At 48.6% G+C, this 20,941-nt stretch overlaps 9 protein-coding genes across 9 annotated transcripts; 3 read left to right on the top strand and 6 right to left on the bottom strand.

The window, feature by feature from the left end:
- Nucleotides 1-686: 686 nt before the first annotated feature.
- Nucleotides 687-1,850, bottom strand: PGRI_081530 (SDR family NAD(P)-dependent oxidoreductase; the record flags this gene model as incomplete). Its single annotated transcript, XM_040795867.1, has 4 exons — nucleotides 687-1,143; nucleotides 1,211-1,541; nucleotides 1,595-1,626; nucleotides 1,726-1,850. 4 exons carry the CDS (start codon nucleotides 1,848-1,850, stop codon nucleotides 687-689), a joined length of 945 nt encoding a protein of 314 aa, XP_040651432.1.
- Nucleotides 1,851-2,420: 570 nt separating this feature from the next.
- Nucleotides 2,421-5,651, top strand: PGRI_081540 (uncharacterized protein; the record flags this gene model as incomplete). The annotated part of the gene is made up of 1 exon (XM_040795868.1): nucleotides 2,421-5,651. The coding sequence occupies one exon, from the start codon at nucleotides 2,421-2,423 to the stop codon at nucleotides 5,649-5,651; it is 3,231 nt and encodes a 1,076-aa protein (XP_040651433.1).
- Nucleotides 5,652-6,141: 490 nt separating this feature from the next.
- On the bottom strand, nucleotides 6,142-6,731 carry PGRI_081550 (uncharacterized protein; the record flags this gene model as incomplete). The annotated part of the gene is made up of 3 exons (XM_040795869.1): nucleotides 6,142-6,446; nucleotides 6,512-6,628; nucleotides 6,677-6,731. 3 exons carry the CDS (start codon nucleotides 6,729-6,731, stop codon nucleotides 6,142-6,144), a joined length of 477 nt encoding a protein of 158 aa, XP_040651434.1.
- A 313-nt stretch (nucleotides 6,732-7,044) lies between these two features.
- Nucleotides 7,045-7,513, top strand: PGRI_081560 (uncharacterized protein; the record flags this gene model as incomplete). Its single annotated transcript, XM_040795870.1, has 3 exons — nucleotides 7,045-7,108; nucleotides 7,154-7,276; nucleotides 7,326-7,513. The coding sequence occupies 3 exons, from the start codon at nucleotides 7,045-7,047 to the stop codon at nucleotides 7,511-7,513; spliced, it is 375 nt and encodes a 124-aa protein (XP_040651435.1).
- A 519-nt stretch (nucleotides 7,514-8,032) lies between these two features.
- Nucleotides 8,033-9,508, bottom strand: PGRI_081570 (fungal specific transcription factor domain-containing protein; the record flags this gene model as incomplete). Its single annotated transcript, XM_040795871.1, has 1 exon — nucleotides 8,033-9,508. One exon carries the CDS (start codon nucleotides 9,506-9,508, stop codon nucleotides 8,033-8,035), a length of 1,476 nt encoding a protein of 491 aa, XP_040651436.1.
- Nucleotides 9,509-10,848: 1,340 nt separating this feature from the next.
- Nucleotides 10,849-14,101, bottom strand: PGRI_081580 (putative C2H2 finger domain protein; the record flags this gene model as incomplete). Its single annotated transcript, XM_040795872.1, has 2 exons — nucleotides 10,849-11,123; nucleotides 11,227-14,101. 2 exons carry the CDS (start codon nucleotides 14,099-14,101, stop codon nucleotides 10,849-10,851), a joined length of 3,150 nt encoding a protein of 1,049 aa, XP_040651437.1.
- A 483-nt stretch (nucleotides 14,102-14,584) lies between these two features.
- Nucleotides 14,585-15,345, top strand: PGRI_081590 (60S ribosomal protein uL24; the record flags this gene model as incomplete). The annotated part of the gene is made up of 5 exons (XM_040795873.1): nucleotides 14,585-14,603; nucleotides 14,714-14,826; nucleotides 14,956-14,992; nucleotides 15,057-15,139; nucleotides 15,193-15,345. The coding sequence occupies 5 exons, from the start codon at nucleotides 14,585-14,587 to the stop codon at nucleotides 15,343-15,345; spliced, it is 405 nt and encodes a 134-aa protein (XP_040651438.1).
- Nucleotides 15,346-16,963: 1,618 nt separating this feature from the next.
- On the bottom strand, nucleotides 16,964-17,788 carry PGRI_081600 (synaptobrevin family protein; the record flags this gene model as incomplete). Its single annotated transcript, XM_040795874.1, has 2 exons — nucleotides 16,964-17,684; nucleotides 17,754-17,788. The coding sequence occupies 2 exons, from the start codon at nucleotides 17,786-17,788 to the stop codon at nucleotides 16,964-16,966; spliced, it is 756 nt and encodes a 251-aa protein (XP_040651439.1).
- Nucleotides 17,789-18,300: 512 nt separating this feature from the next.
- On the bottom strand, nucleotides 18,301-20,487 carry PGRI_081610 (uncharacterized protein; the record flags this gene model as incomplete). The annotated part of the gene is made up of 1 exon (XM_040795875.1): nucleotides 18,301-20,487. The coding sequence occupies one exon, from the start codon at nucleotides 20,485-20,487 to the stop codon at nucleotides 18,301-18,303; it is 2,187 nt and encodes a 728-aa protein (XP_040651440.1).
- Between the last annotated feature and the right edge of the window lie 454 nt (nucleotides 20,488-20,941).

Genomic DNA, 20,941 nt, shown 5'->3' on the forward strand with positions numbered 1-20,941 from the left:
TCAGCTTTTCAGGTTAGATGACGCAACGCTTGACTGAGACGATCCTGTTTGTGTTTTTTCTTCTCTTCTCTGTTCATTCCTTGTTCTCCTTCTGCCTGGCGAGGCATTTCCCTCTTCTACTTCATCTGTGCAGTATCCTGAATACGCACATACGCTCTGGTTGTCTGGCGTATCTTATCGTCTTTCCTGCTCCTTTTCGTCGTGTCGATTATCTTTTTGATCTTCATTATATCCCGACCATATTTGTGTCGTGTCTTCTTGTCCAATAATTTATGGCCATTTTTGCCTCCCCGGGTCTTGTTATTTGCTCTCTTTTTGTTTTCAATTTTTTTTTTTTTTTGCCCTGTTCCCCGAGGAATTCGTTTATTTACTATATGTCGTGCCGTCTGGGATGGAACGGCTTTTGATTTGCTCTCTCGAAGAGCCCTCCACTTTGCACCATCCGCGCTGTCTGCGGATATTTCCTATTTATCTACAGTCCTTGATCTGGATTGATCTCATATATCAGGGTCTATATACTCCCTGTCTTCTAAAATGGATTATGTGAATTTGAACTAGTAAAAATTGCCAACCCATAGTCAAAGTACCCCTGAATAGGCCTATGAAACCATTCTCCTTGTATGATTAATATGCTAATCATGAACTATGTACATCACTCGAATGCAGTTCAATGCCTAGGTCTTATTTCAAGCCAACTTTCCTGGCACAAATGGATGCCCAGCACTCAGCCCACCGCAAACCGCCCAAGCCTGCCCATTAACATAGCTACTCTCATCACTACCAAGGAACAGCGCAACACGAGCAACCTCATCAGCAACAGCTCCTCGCTGCAACGGGTTCAATTGCCCGACCTTGCGTTCGGTACCGCGCTCCCGTGCCCGATCAAACACCGTCTGCGTCATTCCCGTCTCAATCAGCCCGGGGCAGATCGCGTTCATGCGGATACCCGTCCCAGCGAGCTGGTACGAGACAGTTTGCGCGATCGATACGACTGCTGCTTTTGAGGCGGAGTAATCGGTTGAACCGGCGTTGGACCGGAGGCCTGCTACAGACGCTGTGCCGATGATCGAACCGCCTGGGTATGGCTTTGAGGCTGAGGTTATCTTCATTGCTGGGGCTGCGTGTTTGGCTGCTAGGAAGACACTGTTTGTTCCGGGCTGGTTAGATTGGTTTGCATCGAATTACGTTTGTATTTCTTTAATATACGTACCCGAGAGCATTTACTCGCATCGTGTTTAGGAATCCCTCACCGTCGATCTCGGTGAATATCTTCGGTTGGCCTACCACGCCCGCATTCGCGAAGAAGACATCTAGTCGGCCGTATTTGCTGACTGCTTCATCGATGACTGCACTCAGGGCTTTTTCATCAGCCGCGTCAAATGACCGCACATGAATGTCTACGTCTGGGTAGAGGGACTCCAGCTCCCGTTTGTGTGTTGCCATATGGTTGTCGCTGAAGTCGCAGATGTAGACTGCTTTGGCGCCATTGTTGGCAAATTGGTGTGCGCTGGCCCGGCCAATGCCATTGGGAGAATTCGCGCCTGTAAATTAATTAATATGGTGTCTTTGAAATGGAGATGGGAATAGTTATTACCGGTCACGATTACTACCTTGTCCTTGACCCGGCTGTACATTCAGGCGTTAGCTATGCACCCAAGCATGTAATATGTACAATAACAGAAGCTGGTAAATCAAAATATAGCTATAAGCTTCAAGAATACTTACGGTCCTGCTGAATCAGAGGCAACATGCCGGATCTTGGGGATGTCCTCGAACATGCCCTCGGAGGGAATGCCCTCGTTGAGTTGCTTGCTCAGGGCCTGAAGACGTTGCTTGGCTACAGCGGACATTGTTAATTGAGTCTTCAAAAGATAATATAAAAAACAATTGAACACGCTAGAAGAACAGCTTTAATTGCGGCAGCTTTGTTATAACAGCTCGGCTTTCCCCACTATGTCGGTTATGCGGAGAGCCGAGGCTCCAGGTCTACGACAGACCATAGAGACCAGCATGGTAAGTTGGTCACGTGCGATAACCTCAATCAAGTCACATGACAATTGCATGGTCACGTCATGTGCCGTAGGGTATCAAAGCTGGCTTTGTGGGTTTCAGGATAACCTCAAATCTGTGCTCTTTATCTTTTTCTTTTGCTGGTCTTAAAATAGGGTGTCTAGGGTTAAAATCCGTGACTCCTGAAAATCACGGTCGATCTCCCTTCATTCCCCATCGGATCACTACAGCAAGGATCGCCAAGCAGGACAAGCCAAGTACTAGAAAGCTACATAACTAGTTGATTATTTGTCTCGCTAGCCCGGAACGCCATTTCCAATTCAGCCAGTTCCGAAAGCTCTCAGAAAAAGCCTTCATGAAGCCATTAATCAACGATTCCACCGTCCACGCCATTTCCCGGTTGTTGAGTCATGGCAGATTCCGACATCCACTCACAGCGACGTTCTTCGTCACAAGCGTCAAGTGCCTCGAGCAGAAGTCGAAATGCTAAAATCGCCCGCGCCAAAATACAAAAGCGCCATTCAGGCTCCTCCCATACAACGACCGATCTGACCTCCTTTCCCTCACTTTCACCCCCAGACAAATCTTCAACCCTCGCCTGTGGCCTGACGAATACATTGTTCTCCAGCGAAGACGGAGCGGAATCGAATGGGGGTGGGACTAGCCGGGGGCGGAAGGCTACCCTAGCAAATTTGACGACTGGGCCGTCGCACAAATCAGGTCGAGCTGCTCTCTTCGCCGATTCCGTCCCGACACATGATATCCCAGGCGCACTACATTTGGCCGACGATGCGCACATTGAGCGGCTGGTTGCTGGAACAGGAGCCGTGAAGATGGTGAGGCAGTTCGCTCGCGATCTGGCTCAACGGGATGCTGAGATTTCGGCCCTCCGCCAGCGCGCGGATGCAAGGGAGCGAGAGCTGAAGAGAATGCTACGAGAAGTATCTGTGTCCAATCAAGACATTGAACGGCGTTTATACCAATTGGAGAATCCGCCGGGCGATCGTGTCTCGGATGCAGAAAGTACTCATAGCAGCGATCATGCTGGCCAAATCTACTCCGGCCTAAATGGATTGATGTCTCAAGCTATGGAAGACACCGTGGGCTCGCCTCGCGGAGACTCAACAGAAGCCCAGGCCACGATTCGTGCCCAGCGGTCAGACAATGAAGCCCGGAACAGCGGAACCACTGACAACCGGAAGCGTCAGAGCTCAATTCGGGGCTGGCAGGAGTACCTTTTTGGATCGACCAATACAAGCCGGAAAACCAGCCGTGCCAGTAGCATCATGAGTGATGTTGGTGAACTTGGAGAAGAAGAGGCGGAGCGTCTACGAGTGCCCAGTAATCCTGCAATGCGGCGCAAAGCGATTGACGAGCAGCTATTCCAGCCCCCGGATGGCCCTGCGCGAAACGGACCGGCGAAGCGCATTCCTAGCACTTCCACGAATGGCGACGATGCAAGCATCCATTCTCGCAAATCTTCACGATCTATCGGCTCCTGGACCGTTAAGTTATTTGCTGGCAATCCTCAGTCGAACAAGGAAGCAAGTGATGCTGAGTCTGCCCACAATAAACCGCAACAAAAAAGACCGGATGGAGACAAAAGTGCTTCGTCTACACTGTCTGGTAATTCTAAAGGTTCAATGTCAGCAGTGGCCGCACTGAAGAAGATCAACAGCAATGCCAATATTCCTGCTACTGGGCGATCTGCCAGTGGGCCGAGCGCTCAGGGCAAAATGAACCCTCCTGCGTCGCGACGGGCTGCAGCTGGCAGTGTGTCTCAGGGTGCAGCGCCGGAGGCTATTGGTAGAGGTTCCACAAGTCTTGGGCCCGTCGAGATGGACGCCATTTTGCCCATGGAGTCAAAGCCCCCGACGCTCACTCCTATCTATAACAATTCCCAAGCGGGTGAGTTTCTCACCGACCGGTTCGGTTTCATCTATGATCAGCATAGAAAGAAGCGCCAGAGAGAAGCCAATGTTACCAAGAGCAGCATTCACCGTTTGAGTATATCCGAAACTCTCGGTACTCTTCGAACTGATTCGCCAGATCATGATGATGACCCCGAAATCACAAAACTTCGGCAAGGGCCCTCCGACGGCTCGCCTTCTCTGCCTGGCTCACCAGATGACCCTGACAGTGGCACTGTTTCCATCCGCCGCTGGCAGGACTATCTGCGGATTCCGTCCCGTCCCACAGAGCTATTGTCCCACACACCCTCGGCAGGCCCAATTGTCTCTTTGACCACCGCAGGAGAAAATCGCTCTCATAGCTCGTCTGTTTCATATGACAAAGATGGGGCGTTGGCTGTCGGCTCTAGCGCACAACCATCGGCGTCTACATCGGCTATCACGGCCGACAGCCCTGAGTTCGCGGGCTTGTCATCGGATCAACTCAAAGATACAGCCTCTAGATTCACTGTCGCAGAGATGGAGCCGGTAAAACTGTTATTGGAACAGTTGACCGATCTTCATGATACACTCCAACGCGATCGAACCGTGAGATGGAACGAGTTCCTTCGTAAAGTACGTGCTGAACGCCGAAAGGAGGGGGAGGCGGCAGCCGCTGCGGCAACTTCCGATCGATCTCTTGCTGCTGTTGATACGCCAGAAGTCTCGCTCGCCGACGGCGAAGTTGTAGGCATCGCAGGTCTGGGTAACAAAGGCAAGGTCGGCCGAGCAAAGTGGCGAGAATTCCGGATGCTCGTACTCGGCGGCATCCCAGTTGCTCTTCGCGCCAAAACTTGGTCGGAATGCAGCGGGGCTTCGGCAATGCGAATCCCTGGCTACTATGATGACCTTGTACATGGCGTTGGCGGATCGGACCCCGACCCTTCTGTGGTCGCACAAATTGATATGGATATACGCCGCACTCTTACCGATAATGTGTTCTTCCGCAAAGGGCCTGGTGTCAGCAAGCTGAAAGAGGTTCTTCTTGCGTACTCGCGTCGTAACCCAGAAGTAGGCTACTGCCAGGGCATGAACCTCATCGCAGCGTCTTTGCTGCTTATCATGCCCACTGCCGAGGACGCATTCTGGATTCTGACTTCGATGATTGAGATTATTTTGCCCCAGCACTACTACGACCATGGCTTGCTTGCCTCCCGTGCTGATCAGGTGGTCTTGCGCCAGTACATCTCCGAGCTGCTTCCCAAACTGTCTGCCCACTTGGAGGAACTAGGCATTGAACTAGAAGCACTGACCTTCCAATGGTTCCTCTCTGTCTTCACAGACTGTCTCTCTGCGGAGGCACTATATCGTGTATGGGATGTGGTTCTATGTCTCAATGTGACCAGCGCGGTCAACGGCTCCGGATCTACCTCTAGCACCAAGGAGAACAACGACAAGGCTGCCAAGGTTTCCGAAAATCTTGCTTCTGGCAGCGGAGGTGGAAGCACATTCCTGTTCCAAGTTGCTCTCGCACTCCTCAAGCTCAACGAGCAGCAATTATTGACGACCTGCTCGACGCCAGCGGCACTCTATACATACATCAACCACCAAATGACCAATCATGCGATCAGTATCGATGGCCTGATTCAAGCTAGTGAGGCACTGCGTAATGTGGTCCGCCGCGAAGATGTTGTTGCGCGTCGTGCTATTGCCCTCCAAGAAATGCGCGAATTGAGTAGTGCAGGCATCTAGATCGTTGATACGGAGTTTCTCGTCCCTTTCATTCATTTCTCTTTTTTTTTTTCACGCAATGCCGATACGACCTGAGCATAAGGCAAGGAGTTTTGGCTTTTCTGTTTGTTTTTTTCATTGCCTGGCGCTATTTCTCTCGTTTTGCGAAAGCACATGTTGACATAGCCAATGTTCTTGCTCGTCTCATACATCCAGCATTTGAGATACCCCTTTTACACTTGGGCGGCAGCACTATTAGATTTGTTTGAATGAAATCAAGACCTTTTTCACTATTCTTATTCGTGCATGGTTTTACTGATTATAGTTAAAGGGGCAATCCCTTGGGCTGGCCTAGCCCTTTTATCTTACTTCCGACCCTACACAGAAATCATAAGCAAGAAAGCTGATTTGAATTTCATTGCCAAACTGAAGGAAATTCCAAAAGCACTATCCACAACGAAGGGAGCATTGACCAAATCACAATTCAAAAGATCAAAGTGCTCAAACATGGTCATCCCGTCTCAGGTCTGGGCTTCCTCGTACTCGTCTCGAAATCATCCAATGCCGGTCCATCAACCCGGTCCATATACCGAATGACCTCCAACTGGTGAAGCTTGTATTCGAATGTCTGCGCATCCGAGACGCTTCTGCAGAGCTCTCCATCGGTGCTGATCGGGGCCGTGATGGGATACGGTGCTGTACTTATGAACCTGGCCTTCATCAGAGGTTGGAAGGTCTCTCTGGCTACTTTCATTCTTCGACCGTCTTCCTTGCCGGTGTAGCCGTCATATTTGATATTGGCTTGGTCCATGAGGCCTGCGTATTGTTAGTGTTGATTCTCTGGCTGAATCTTTTTTTTTTTTCTAGATTCTAAAACGTACACTCCATATGCCTGATGTAAAGGCATAGTCTCTGATATGTGCGTTGGAACTCGCGCTTCTTGATTGTTGCTCGGACATCAAGGTCTAACATCCAGGCAATCATTGCACAAGACAGTCCTGTTAATGTTAACATCTCGTCTTGGTGTGGGATTATGTTTAGCTTACCATCTTTGGTGTAACTATATTGTTCGCTTAGATATGGCGCGGGAATCTTTTCCATTCGATTCACAAAATCTGGAGGAGTATCTTGAGATGCCATAGTAAATCCAAATGATTCAAAGTGAGGATTGAAGAAGAAGAAATTCCTCTCTTTTTCTATCAACTTTGCAGTATTCTCTTTGTTCTTCCCCTCATCGAATTTCTTTGTTTTATATTTTCTGAAAATACAGACACGAGAAAGTCGACAGAGGGCAAATTCTTTGTTGAAATGGATGTTGACTCCTTTGTTTCAACTCTTAGAAAAGCCCTACTGGAATACTCTATATAATCCAACCCATTTCCTTTGATATAAAATACCATCTTTAACTTTCAAAATGAATTACGAACGCATGGCAGCTGAGATCCCTACTCTCTACCGACTATCTAGCGAATCCAAAGGTAATGTCTCGATTTCTCTTCTCTACTATTCTAACAAGTGAACAGAAGCCGATCTCCTCAATGGTCTTCTAGGCTGGATTCGCAACGACACCTTTGGAAATATGGCAGAAATATGTGCTCTCTGGGGTGCAATCGTCCAGGCCAATAATTACCTTGCCAAAGTCCATCGTAAGTCTACATTTTATATCTTATAACTCACTTACTGATTCAAATTTAGGTACGCTGCAAGCGCGTGCAATTGAACATGAGCACTTCCATCTCAAAGAAGTCCTGAATTCGGAGTTGAAGCAAGCTAAGGAGATGATGGATGCCATTCCTGGTGGTAGACGTGCAACTACGGTCACTACCGATGAGGATTTTTCTCTTGCTGTTAAGCGGTTGAAGTATCTCCGCGAGTACAAGTAGTCTAGTTCCTTGTTATGGAGAATGTGATTGCTGGGTATTTTAGTAGTTCCTATATCTTCCATATATCGATAATCCAAGGTGTCTGGATAACAAACTGGACGGCTTCCCTCATATTATAAGGATTTATAATAAAAGGGGACTAAGAGTATGAAGGAACAGGAAATTGAAGTCTTACTTGGGTCATTATATAACAATCTCGATCCGGAACTACCTTTACGAATTTATAAAGGTACAAATCAAATAGTTTGATATATACAAAGCCGTGCAAAACCGTCCCATCTCTCTTCGGATACCCCAGATACAGTTTTATTCTTATACTCCGGACTTGGGTCTGTAAGCCCCCAAAAGGGGGCTAGAGCCCTACAAGGGGGTTCGGTGGGTGGGTTGGTGGAGGCGAACACAGCCCTTTTGAAGGCTGATGAGAACGCTCTTGACTTGGCTCAACGATTCGAGAAGTCAATATCGGAGACGGTGTGAAACGTTAGAAAAGGTCGGGAAATGTGGTCATATCTTCTTTTCTCAGCTCGGGCTCTGATCCACCCAGAACTGACTGTTATCCAAAACCGTCGTCAGATCCAGCGAGTCCATCGTCGGACGAAGTCCCAGATCCATCACATCCCGTGCAACGGCTTTGATCTGTCGCATGATTGACTGGGAGATGGCCCAGGTGCGAGCCAATGACTTGAAGACACCGATCGTCAACGCCAGACGGTCGCGGCTGGGGTCTGGCATTTGACCGGCTTTAACGGAGCAGGTGGCTAGTTGAACAATGGAGCTCATAGTAAGCGCACAGATGAAAAATGGAGTGTGCTTGATAACGGGCAAACGGAAGGCAGCCAGGCGGGACAGCTCTCGGGCAGCCTTGGCGGCCTTCATGGCATGCTCATTGTGTGAGAAGGCAGGCACACTGATCGGGCCATGGTGGCCACAGATGACTTCTGCAGCAACGGCAGGAGATGAAAGAAGATCAGACCGCGGGAAGTTGAGGTAGATGGCTGCGCCGTTCAAGATCATGGTCGCCTGGAACATGACCTCATCCACGCTCCCATCGGGTCGCAGAAGCTCTTCCTTGGACTCTGGCAAGTGATGGCCCCAACTACCAATGCGCGCATCAAGAGCTTCCACTTGGTCCTGCTGGCCTTCGGTCATATCCTGCATCGCCACCACACGACCAAGGATCCGTACGGCTTCAATCCGATAGCAATAGGATGAGAAGTCACGCTCTTCTTCCGCAAACACACGCCCATCAAATTGTGCAATGGTCGGGGACGGTGGGGGTGGTAGGGCGTCATAATAGATCCGCTCTTCGCATGGAAGTGCGACCTCTGGCGGTACTTGGTTAGTTCGGTACTCGCGCTGTACACCGAGGGCAGTCATTAAACCCTCAACTACGAAGAGCTCCCACCAGGTGCGCCGCAGAGTCTCCGCGCGGATTGGATCTCCGTTGCTCATAAGGATCGCAAATGTGCCTTGATGCATACCAAGCTCGAAAGCCGAATCTACTGCAGCGGCCAGACAAGCGCCAGCCTCAGCACGTTCATTGTCTGAGTGAAGTACAATCGCCAGCAGAAGCAGCGCCTGCACCTTTTCCACCGACAAATTTTGTTCTTGGACCATTGCGACAATCGTAGGCCGGTACGTGTCACTCGAGGCGGCCGGGGTGAAGTGGGCACCGATGAACTTCATCACTTGCTCCAGGTATGCGGGGAAGATGTAACGACTTATGAGCCGGTGAGGTGGCAGGATTGGATGGGCGGCATGGAAAAAATTATAGTAGATATCGAGCAAATAGCCATCCCCACCAACAGCAGAGGAAGAATCAGGGGTCAAAGGTCCACTGATTGGGCGAACAGTTGGAACGATTGGCGTCGAAAGACCGTGTAGGCCGGGACTAGTCGAGGCGGACGAGGGCAAAGGTACGGTTGACGCATAAGTGAAGCCAGCCTGCAAGGTCCAATCCACAGGGACATCAAGGATGCCTACGTTGGGATCCATGGGCAAGTAATCCGGCGAGTTAGCACGGCGTTTTTTCGATGGGCCCTTGTAACCTCTTCGAGACTTAGTATATTCGCAAGGGGATCGGGCCTGTTCACAGCGGCTGCAGACGGGAGTCCTGCCATCACATTTGAGGTGTTTATGTCGGCACTGAAGACAGGCCAGTAATGCAGGACCCGGTTTAGACCCAGAAGTAGTCTGGAATTCTGTCATGGTGAAGAAAGACGCATAAAATGAACTAGAGCGAGAAAGATAAAAAGGATGAATCGAGGGGAAGAGAAGAGGGGAGTAAGATGTTCCGGGTAATTCGCATTACACACTAAGGGGCTGAGATATGTCTTCTTTCTCTCTCATTTAAGGAAGAGAGTTGTATATATATTCTTGAGAGAGTAGATTAAAGGAGAGAAAAGGAGAAAACAAAAAAAAAAAAAAACAAGATTTACAAGGTTACAAGGTCACAATGCAAGAGGTTTACTATGTAAGGAGTACATTACACCGTAACATCGTACTCCGCACTTACCACATTACCTTTCTCACCTCCAGATCGTCCCCCAACATCAACTTCTTCTGTCTTAACTATTCTTCCTATCCTTTCAATCCTCTGTGATAAAACATATCATTCCTACTTTTGGGAGACCCCCACTGTTATACAATCGTGTGGCCATCACTCGAAACTACCGGTCGACGTGTCTTCTCCGATACCCATCTCTCCACGCTTTGATTGCACCTTTTACCGTATCACATTGTTTCACCGTCTTTCACAATGATCTCCGACGATGACCTCTACCGTCTTGCCATCTTCCTTGGCTCCTGCGCCATGATGATGATTGTCCTATACCATTTCCTCGACGTCAATGCCAGCGAGGAGGAGTCTACTGAATCAGCACAAATCAAGGACACCGTGCCGGTGTCTACAGACGGCGTGTCAGCTTCATGAATGGGAAATTAAATCCGCAAGACCTGGGGAGAAGGAAAACAAGAATCAAACAACCAAGATACCAGTGCCTACAGCTTTGATTTTACTTTTATCAGCCGGGCACAACCCATTTGTACACTACAGTTACAATCAGGAGAGAAAGGCAGTCATTACCAATGTCATGGCTTCATTCATGCTCTCTAATTTGTTGTGTGGTTCCCGGAGAATTCACCATATAGATCTCGTAGATGAAGGACTATACTTGAGGTGTCATCCAGCAAAAAAAATGTGGCACTGTCTGCCATACTAAGACGGCATACGATGATATCCAACGCTAATCCATATGCAAAATCAGTGTCCATGCAATGAATCGAATCCCAGAAAAGGAAGGGGAAAAGGGTATCACAAAAGTCGATTCGACCCATCAATCCTCCCCAATAAATGCCATTTCCCCGCAGTGGATTTTGCTCTGACGAGCTGGTGTCGAGAGGCGGCGGTCACTCCAATCCATCTCAGGTCCGACCTGTTGCTTCCAGTGTCGTCCCGCTTCGAGCAATGCTTGAGCCTTTGTTTTCTCTGACAATTTGCCATGAACCTTGCTGAACGCCTTGACCTGGCACTCATCCACTGGCAAGACCATGGTCCCTTTGCGAGCACTTCGATCACCCAGAACGGAAGGGTAGTTCGATTTGTTTTCCGCTAAAAACATTCATCCGATTAGACATTTTCTTCAGATCAAAAACAAACTTTGTGTAGATCTCTTAAGAGGAGCATCAAGCGCAAGCTATTTTGTGATTCTCACCAGTTACTGGCACCTTTGGTCCATCTCCAAGCTGCCATGCCATCTTAGAGATGTGCTCGCTTGAAACATGCTTAAACATATCTGCTGCAGCCATTGGCGTCTTGTTATCACAGTATTTCCATTTGCAAACAAGAGAGTGCGGGATGTGAACTTTAATAACATGAGCTCGGACTGAGTCAATGTTGTGGAGTTCTGCAGCGCATCCCTCCCACTTGCAGGGGAATATTTGATAATCCACAGGCTGTTCACGGTGGATGGCAACTTCAATATGGCTCGCTGCACCCTTGGGAGGTCGCCCTGGCTTTTTCTTCTGGGGCATCTTGTGTGGTGAAGGTGGGATAACGACTTGTGGTTGGGGAAGCCGCTTTGCCTCTGGGGATTTCACTGTCCGACTAGAGTCTGATTGGCTTCTGGCCTTCTCTGGGGTTTTAGGCTTTGCTATAGATTTAGGTGTTGATTGTTTTGTGGCACGTGGGGGTTTGGGTGGACCTGCACTCTTCGTGGTGGATTGTCGTCGCTGTTGGGGTTGGGGTTGTGATGGTGGAGAAATCGTGAAGGGCACGGATTGATGGGAGGAAGTCTGCGGGGAATCAGGTGTAGGGTCGGCCCTAGGAAGTGGAGAATGCGATTTTGAAGAAACAATGGGTTGAGGGGAATGATAAGTTGGGGGTTTAAAAGGTAAAGTGCCCCAAGCGCTTAAACCACCTAGAGGTGCACGCGTGTCGATTCTTGTTGGCATTGTGACTTGGCGATTTGGCGGTGTGTGACGCGACGGGACCGGAGCGTGATCACGTGTAGTCACGTGCGTTGGTACATTTGAGTCACGTGAAAGTGATTGCTGGGCTGCCTGTGGTGATTGAGGATGAGGAGGTGGTCGAAGTAGTGTTTGGGGCGCAGAAGCCGGAGGCATGTGATCGACTTGAGGCTCAGGCTGCTCGCCATCCACCAGGTCCCAACGAAACGTTGCAAGGTCTGCAAGGTAGTCGATTTTGGTGAAATTACGGCGTAGTGGTTCAAGATGATAATTTAGTCCTTTTTCCGTTGGGTGTTTTCCCGCAGCTATCAGTACATCCCGCGCGATCGTAGTGGGGTCATAAGTGTGCTTGGGTAATGCATCGTTCGGTCTTATCGGCTGGACCAGGTCATCACGATTTTTGAGAAATTTACCAGGGCGTCGAACATATTCCATATAAACTCTAGCCCCTGATGCTGGGATACCTGCTGACATGTATTTTTTAGTGGCCATTGGGCCCTGACCATTATCCAGTCGTGGCTTCTTTGCAGGTGGCATATAGCCACTCGAATTCTCTTGGGTTGGAACCCACCGCTTGTGCTGATGGGGCAGTGGTCCCGGCAGTGGATAAACCCGCGACTGCGGGTTCCCCGCGGTAGGCTGTTGTACCCCGGCCGACTGAGAGAAGGTACCTCGCCGAGGTCCTGAGGTATATGGAGAGTTATAGGAGGACCCCGAGTTAAAGTTGGCGGGGGGAGTGGATGACGCAGGGGCTGGGGATACTGCTGGTCTCTGCTCATTTGATTGGGAGATTGGAGGCTGCTGGCTTATTTGATTTGGTGACTGGTATAATGAAGTAGGTGCTGCTTCACCCTGAGTCCCACCTTGCTCCCGACTCCAGGCATTGTCCAAATGACGTGGAACAGTAGATGTCTGTGCAGGGGGCGCCGGAGGGGCAGACGAAGATGCAGGAGTGGACGAGACAAAAGAGACAGAAGGGCTGCGGCTTGAAACAGGCTGGGATGTTGCAGGGCTGTGGACCCTATTAGGCGCAGTTGGCACAGCTGCCTGCACATGATCATAATTCTGAGATGAAGGCCTAGGTGGTACTTGCTTTGATCTGGCGAAATTGGTAACCGGATTCTGTCTTTGTGGATCGGAGGCCTCTCGGGTGGTTGTAGTTGGTGTGATTGACTGGCGAGGGTCAAGTGTGCTGTGTGCTGCAGAAGTCTTGTAACCCTTTGGCGAGACCAATGGGGTAGAACCCCCAGTTTGGTATGCGCTCTGCGATGTTTGGGGCCTCGCGACCGGTTCATGGGTCCTTTTGTCTGAAGACGCTGGCCAATCTCTTTGCGCTGCACTTGGAACAGATAGTTGCTGGCTATTCTGGGCAGGGGCCGTAGAATGGCCGTAAGGACGACTTTGTGATGCAGCCGGTGTGTATGTTCTTTGAACTTCTGCCGTCCTCCCTACTCCCATGTACGATTGTTCTAACGTTTCCGAATAATTACTATTCGGGATTGCCGAGTAGCCTTGATACTGGTTTTGTGATATGGGCAGAGCTCGTGCCATGTGTTGGTTCGTTCTCTGTGTAGGAGTTGTCGGTCTTGTAGGTTCATGGGCACCGTGAGTGTTGTGACCGGTCTCTAGGGGGGTTGGCATAGAGTCCAAAGGCCTTTGTGATGGGCCAGCGGAATCCATACCAGTTTGACCATAGCGATATGCATCCTGATATACCTGAGTAGTCAAGTGATGTTGGGACGGAACGGAGGGGCCTGGCCGCTGGCTTATGTTGTGAGAGCGATCTGTTGTGTATGCAGAGGGTCCAGAAGGGGGGTTGTTGAATTGAATATTGCTGTTTGCCTGGTGTTGGTTTCCTCTATACTGTCCATCCAAAGCTTGTGAGTACACCTGAGAGGGGTTCAAGGCTTCATTCGTCCCAGGATTGTTTGACCTCATAAATGAATATGACCTCAGTGCCTGTTGATGCATAACGGCCACTTTAGCCACCTCCTCCGCATCGTGAAATGCGGGATGTGCTTGGTAGGCCTCATTGTTGGGATTGGGTTCGTGGTCGGGTCGACTATCGGCTGGAAGGAAACTCTGGAGCCAATCGTATCCGTCCATGTCTCCATTAGACATTTCAAATCGTGCTGAAGCTGCCCGGGTGCTATAATCTCATCGCTGGGGATGCCGTAGCACCGAGCGAAGAAAAGACTTGACCCGCGATCCGTGGCGCATGGATGGGATTGAATCGGGGCCGAAAAAAGCCGTATTTACCAAATATACTCCAGTATACTGTCAAATCCAAAGTGAGGCCGAATTCAAGACTCAATGGGACTCCTCACGGTCCTAAAAAAAAGCGCGACCAAAAAGCTAGCGCAGATGTTGTCGAGGCGCATTGAGAAGCGCGTCGGAGGTGGATCCCACGATCAACCAATAATATCAAGTACATTTGGTGCCTTATAGGTCAGGTGTCTAGTTGCAAGCCCTGAGACGGCTTAGCGGGAAATTAGTAAGCACACAATCCGGCTCCAACTTGGAATATTCGGCTACACCAGAAAAGATCCTCTCTTCGACCAACGCCAACGACACCCGTTCACTTCACACCCCACGACCTTTAAGATGGCTGTCCGAACCCACGGTGCGTACTCTCTCGCATCTCGCCTTGCGCCGAATTGATTTATTGCCCGAAACCCCTATCGATACGAATTTTCGCCAATCTTCAACTTTCAATACTGATGGTGTCTCCAGGTATCGCCTCTTCGCGGAGCAAGTCTCGCAAGGCACACTTCCAGGCCCCCTCCAGCGAGCGCCGTGTCATTCTCAGCGCCCCCGTCTCCAAGGAACTCAAGGAGAAGTACGGAGTATGTACCACACCAACCTCCACATCGAATCTGGGTCTGTTTGAGTAGAGTTTTCGCCATTGGAAACTACGGACGATAGAGACACCAGACGCACAATACACGCCGATTCTAACTAGCATTTCGTGACAGATCCGCTCCATTCCCATCCGCAAGGACGACGAAGTCGGTGAGTTTGATTCTTGATTCGATCTGGGAATAATGAGATCTTGAAAGCTGACTGTTATGTGCAGTTGTTGCCAGAGGTTCGCAGAAGGGCCGTGAGGGCAAGATCACCAACGTCTACCGTCTCAAGTTCTCCATCTTCGTCGAGAAGGTACGATTTCGAATTTACACAATTATTGCGGTGGATACTTACTACGATTTTAGATCGTTCGTGACAAGAGCAACGGCCAGAGCGTTCCCATCCCCCTCCACCCCTCCAAGGTCGTCATCACCAAGCTGCACCTCGACAAGGACCGTGAGCAGATCATTGAGCGCATCGCTAAGGGTCGTGAGGCTGTTAAGAGCAAGTCGACTTAAGGGATTTCTTACGTGTGGGGTATAGGTTCATGTTGCAATGGCGGTTGACGGCGCGGGTTCAATTGAAGGACTCTGAGAAACGGAGTTTCCAGCCTGCTATGATCAGGGTAAAGTTTCTGAAACCAGGTGCATTGCGATGAATGAAAAATGAACAAAATTTCCTTTTTCTCTTCTACTCTGGAGTCGGTGCTTGCAGGGCAATTCACTTTGCGCAGCCGACGTTTTTCTTCCTTCCGTCCCGCCCACATAGGACAACATCCGTCAAATGCTACGGCTCAATCATGAGGCCATTTCGTTCGATGTCCAGTTTGAAGCTTGTCCGGTCTAGCATCTTTTTCTTCTTTGCTCAGTTTTGTAGCGACCTTTTTTTTCGTTCGCTTCCATCTCCAAATCTTTTTGGAACCCAGAAGTGTCGCCTGATATATCTCCTCGTCAATCCCGCGCCTTTTAGGACGGAACCTATGGTTGAAGAGGTAAACACTTGGCGTAGACAATTTACAGGGCTACTGGGAAGCTGGTAGTTTCTGTCTTACCTGCAGACTCACTCTGATGCTTTCGGGCAAGGACGAAGTGAGTTTGATGGTGAGGGACATATCTTACTTCAAGAGTATAGGTATTAACTGTAGACTGTAGGAATGGGTTCTATATATTATGGGGATAATGAATACTTTTTGATTTACTTTTTGCAACGAACTTCCGAAACTTCTGTAACATTTTCTTAATTGTAGAGTTCAGACTATACGAAGCATGTATGCTGGGATAAAGATCCCCGACGCAACACTTATATGAGCACAAGACAACGATATACAAATTGTCAGAAAATGGGATTTAATCATATGGATATTTCCATTCATTTTTGGACTTTTTTTTTATATTTAAACGATAGTGTAAAATATATGAATATATGTGATAAACGTATAACTGTTCAAAAGGAGAGTGTTCAACATTTTGGAATATTTCCTCATGGATAATATTCCCATTTGGATTATATTCCTACAACAATCATGCACTTCAACCAAGCAGCCCGGCTAGCTCAATTGGCAGAGCGTGTGACTTTTATCTGATCTGATCAAATACAATCACAAGGTTCGGGGTTCGACCCCCCGGTCGGGCAGTAATAACTGCCCATTTCTTTTTTTTCTTTTTTTTCTTTTTTTCTCATATATATTAAGTATGATCTATCATTATACGTAGCTATTCATTTCATTTTCGTGATGTTTGCTCATATTCTTTGCCCTTATTAGGCTGTGAAATGAACCAATAGAACCATATACACATATGTGCCTTCCAAGGCCTAATATCCATAGCCACCATTGCTAAGAGTCTTAAACGGACCTAATATCCATAATAGCCTTGCTAAGAGTCTCAAAGGACATTAAGTATATTTCTTATGATCAGTAGAATCACTCCATTTAAGTCCAATAAACATATGCTTCGATAGAGAGACAAATAACATAGCTTTGATATACATATCCTAGTAGGAAAATAAATAAACAGAGCAAACAGATAAAGGGAAAACCATCACATCATGTCTCATGAGAAAGTCGGAAACCGAAACCCCAGAAACTGGATATTTGAAAAAAGCACGCTCGCTGAATGTTTCACTCTCGAGACTGCGCTAGTGTCCAATGCACTTCCCCCATGCAGGTAGTCCGCACCCCATACCAATGAACAGATACAGCAAGAAGATTACGACAACTACCATCATGATCATCAACTTAGTATTCTTCCACCACATCCGTCTCCGTAGTCCCCGGCTACGAATCCGGAAATCATGCGCACTCCCGCCAAGTCGATCCGTTTTGTCAACTAGTAGATCGATACGCTCGCCACGCTCTAGGACCCGCTCGATATTCTCGGTCATTATATCACGGACGCTGTCAATCTCGCGTCGGGCGGATGCGAGCGAATCGGCTGGGGGGGCGGTGTTGTAGGCCTGCAGGAGAGAGCGCAGCTCGTTGTTGAATGCAGCACAGCCGTAGGCGGGAAGGGAGGCGAACTCCGTTGTGGATGGTTGGTAGGTGGTTAGGAACTTGCGCTTCATTTCTAGCAGGTAGGCGAATGGGATGCGGCGGCCTTGCTCTGCTGAGGCAACTACGACGAAACTCAGGGGAGCGTGGGAGTTGGGCTCTGCAATGTTGCCATCGTCGGATTGGTTGCCTTCTGGTGAGTCGGCAATGTAATGAACGAAAAGACGTTCATGGGTGAAGGTGAGCTTTTGTGGCTTATCGTGTGTGATCTTTGGCAGGATGATGGAGGCTAGTGACGAGGCAGCAGTTGATGAACTGCCCGGTGAAGAGTGTTCGGCCAGAATAGTAGTGCGGTAGGCGATGCAAGAGCTGGAATTGATTATATTGTTAGTCAAGGGATACTCTTTTTGATTGCTCAAATGTCACAGCAGAACTTACTAGAGCAAAGAGCTCGTCTTGGAAGATGAAGCCATGATATGATGTCAGTGGCCGTAACTCTCAAGATAGAGAAATCGTAGCGGAAAAGAAGAGTAGTTCAAAAAGATCGAAAAGTATGTACTCCTTAATCACCTGTGATACTCTTATGAAAGAGCTAAGTAATTTGAAAGGTCTTGAAATCTTGGAATCTTCAAATCTGGAGTACCTAGCACCCCGGGTTCGCGCAAAGCTGAGTCAGCCTCAATGCCCCTACCTAGACGCCTCTCTAGGGCAGTTTATGATGACTTCAATGTGAAAATTATTTAATTTAAACTTCATTCGGCCTGTCACAATACTATGTTATACAATCTAGATGCTATGGAATATTTGGTGGAGATGGTGTACATTTTGTGAAAGAATTCTATAGGGACGTCTACAATATATAATCTTTGCACCTGGCAGTTCATGCAGATGCAAGAGTAATTTGTACGAGCAATGCCTTGTCTCGTGTAAATATTCTACCTCTAATTCCAGTTGAAAATAAAAGAAAGAAAATCAAGGGGTAAATTTAAAAACAGTTGTGGACATCAACTAATTCGAACTCAGTATCATTACCTTCTTCCTTCACCGTGTCCTCTTTCACATCATCGGATATATCGCCAAAAGAAGGATCAGGCGATCCCGTATCTATAGTAATGGTGCCATTGCTCTGTGTTTCGTAATCCTCGGTAGTCAGACCAAAATCCAGTGATGTCTCATCATCGGTTAGCTCCGTGTCAATGTCCCATTGCGCTTCATCGTGGCTCTCATTATTCTCATGTTTGAGTCCAAATTGGGAATAGTCGGTGGAATCCACGGACTTCATATCCGAAGCGTGACTGTAAGTGGCATCGCGAGATGCACCATAAATGGTGCTCTGGGTGTCACTTGGCTTGATCTCGCTGAAAGAATCATTGCTTGAGGTGACACTGCCAGTGTGTACGGTGGGTCCAGGACCCGAGAATCCACCGGTGTCCATGGCAGGAATGATTAAGTCAGTGAAAACACCGCCCGTTCCATCGTCATTGCCGCCCGCCCATAGAGGTAGGTATTGGAATTCATTGTATGTGAGGCAGGTCAAGGTATCTGTGAGATCGTGTCGCATGCTGGTTAGACCAGGTTGCTGCAGCATCTCTAGTGCGTATTGTCTCAGGAAAGAGTGAACCTCATTCTTGAATGTCTTTTCTTGGAACATTTCTGCTGGAATATCCGTCTTTGCTGGTAGTGGAGATACAGGTGGAATATATGGGTTAGGGGTGGGAGCAGGAATTGGATCGAGGAAAGAGCCCTTCTTGGAAGTGTTATCGACCTCGTTGCCAGATTGCGACTGCCGGACGTTAATGGTCATCTCCATCACAACGTGCCCTCCCGCATGTTGCGCAGCCAGAGCCTCTTCCTCCTGGCGAGCCTGAGCTCTGGTTCTAACTGCTTCATTGAAGGCACAGCTCATCTTGCGAACTTTCTGTGACGGCACATGGCAAATCCTTGCTGCGGTTTCGCCACCAAAGCCCAGCAAGCTATTGCCGATCTCTGCTATCGAAGAATGAGACACCGTGCGAGGTGCTTCCTCTTGATCGAGATCCAGCCACACCAGCACACCCCAGAAGCTTTTCCCAATTAATCGCTGGAGGATAAATCCTTTGTCTATGCCCGATCGATGATATGGGTTTTCTGATTTCGTCAAGCTTGGAGCCACATGGAATGTGCGATTTGTGTCTCTTGTCTTGAGCAAAGCCCCATATATACGGCCACGGATGAATTCCTTTAGTGTCATGACTAGTTCATGTACCATTCCTTGGTCCGCTGGATAAAGTTGAAGATGCCGGGTAAGCTTCTTGAACTCAGCAATGTGTGCCAACCAGGGCATTTCACTCCCGGCCAATTGTAAGAAACACCGAACAACGTAGTCACCAAAGCTCTTGCTAGCATATTCGATGCGTTGCACCTCTGCATCGTCTAGAATATCAGCAATCTGGCTCTGCACCAAGCTTTCCATAGATCCGATTGGTTTGAAAGATGTGGCCCGAATCAGGTACAACAGGGCTTCGTCTCCCACCATTCCCACAAAAGCATCTCGACAGAGGCCGGGGGATCTTATAGCACATGCTACTCGATATGCTATCTCGGGATGAAGTTCAATGAATCTAATGTTGTTGAGCTGGTAGAACCACGAGATGATACGGTCGCAGATAGCCGGAACCGTAGCCACGTCAAATATTTTGGCGAGCGCAAAAAAGGTCCAAAACTTGCAAGGTGTGTCTATTTTGGGGTTTAATCCTTCCAGAACGTGGAGAATGTGCTCAATGCCTTCACAGTGACGCGAGGCGGAGTATTCCACTGGCACGCCCTTCTGCTTCACTACCTTAGGATGCGATGCTGAAGATTGGCTCTGTAGTTCAGATGAAGATTTAATCGGTTCATTCTTCAAATCAAGATAGCCGGCATCCGTGTCGCCTCGGGGCTCCGGAGATGCAGTGGGGGATTGCGTAGGTTGTTCAAGATGCTCCAATTCATCTTGTCCCCCAACGCATAGCGATGGCAGGCTCCATATAAGCCGTTTCGAGGCCCAGGTCCTAATACTCATAGGGCATGAAAGCTCGGTTAGGAAGATGACTGCGTCTTCGTCCATGGTCGGAGGTGTAAGGTCCAAGACGTATTGAATCCCATCTGGAAGCTTGCCAGTCAAGCCGCGTCGCTTTCGGACCCGCATCTGCATTTGCGGATTGAAAAGCCGTTTGAAGTAGGCCGATCCTGTGGCCAACAATTTATCACTGTGAATACGATGGGGAACTGTCTGTGCAGAACAAGGAAATTTAGATCGGATTGTCTCCGGAGAAGGGTCAATGAACACTAGAGTATCTGCTCCATGGAGAAGAAGTAGAAATGGCATAGTTGTAAGGTTGAGAAGTGATTCCTGGGAAACCGGGGGACTTGCTGGGAGTGTGGGGGAAGGGGTATGTGTAGGGTTTAAGATACTGTCAGATTCGTTTGCAGTGTCACTATTCTGATTTTGCTGATTTTGCTGATTTTGCTGCGAGGGTTGAATGTTTTCAATCCCTCGAGATCTGTCTGGAGAGGCAAGTAGCTCCATGATTGAAGACCATGAAGAGAAGATGAGGATGAGGATGTAGAAGTGAGATTTAAGAAATAGTAAAAGAGGTTCAGATCGG

The sequence above is a fragment of the Penicillium griseofulvum genome (assembly GCF_001561935.1).
Source record: "Penicillium griseofulvum strain PG3 chromosome Unknown contig_77, whole genome shotgun sequence".
Taxonomy (NCBI): Eukaryota; Fungi; Ascomycota; class Eurotiomycetes; order Eurotiales; family Aspergillaceae; genus Penicillium; species Penicillium griseofulvum.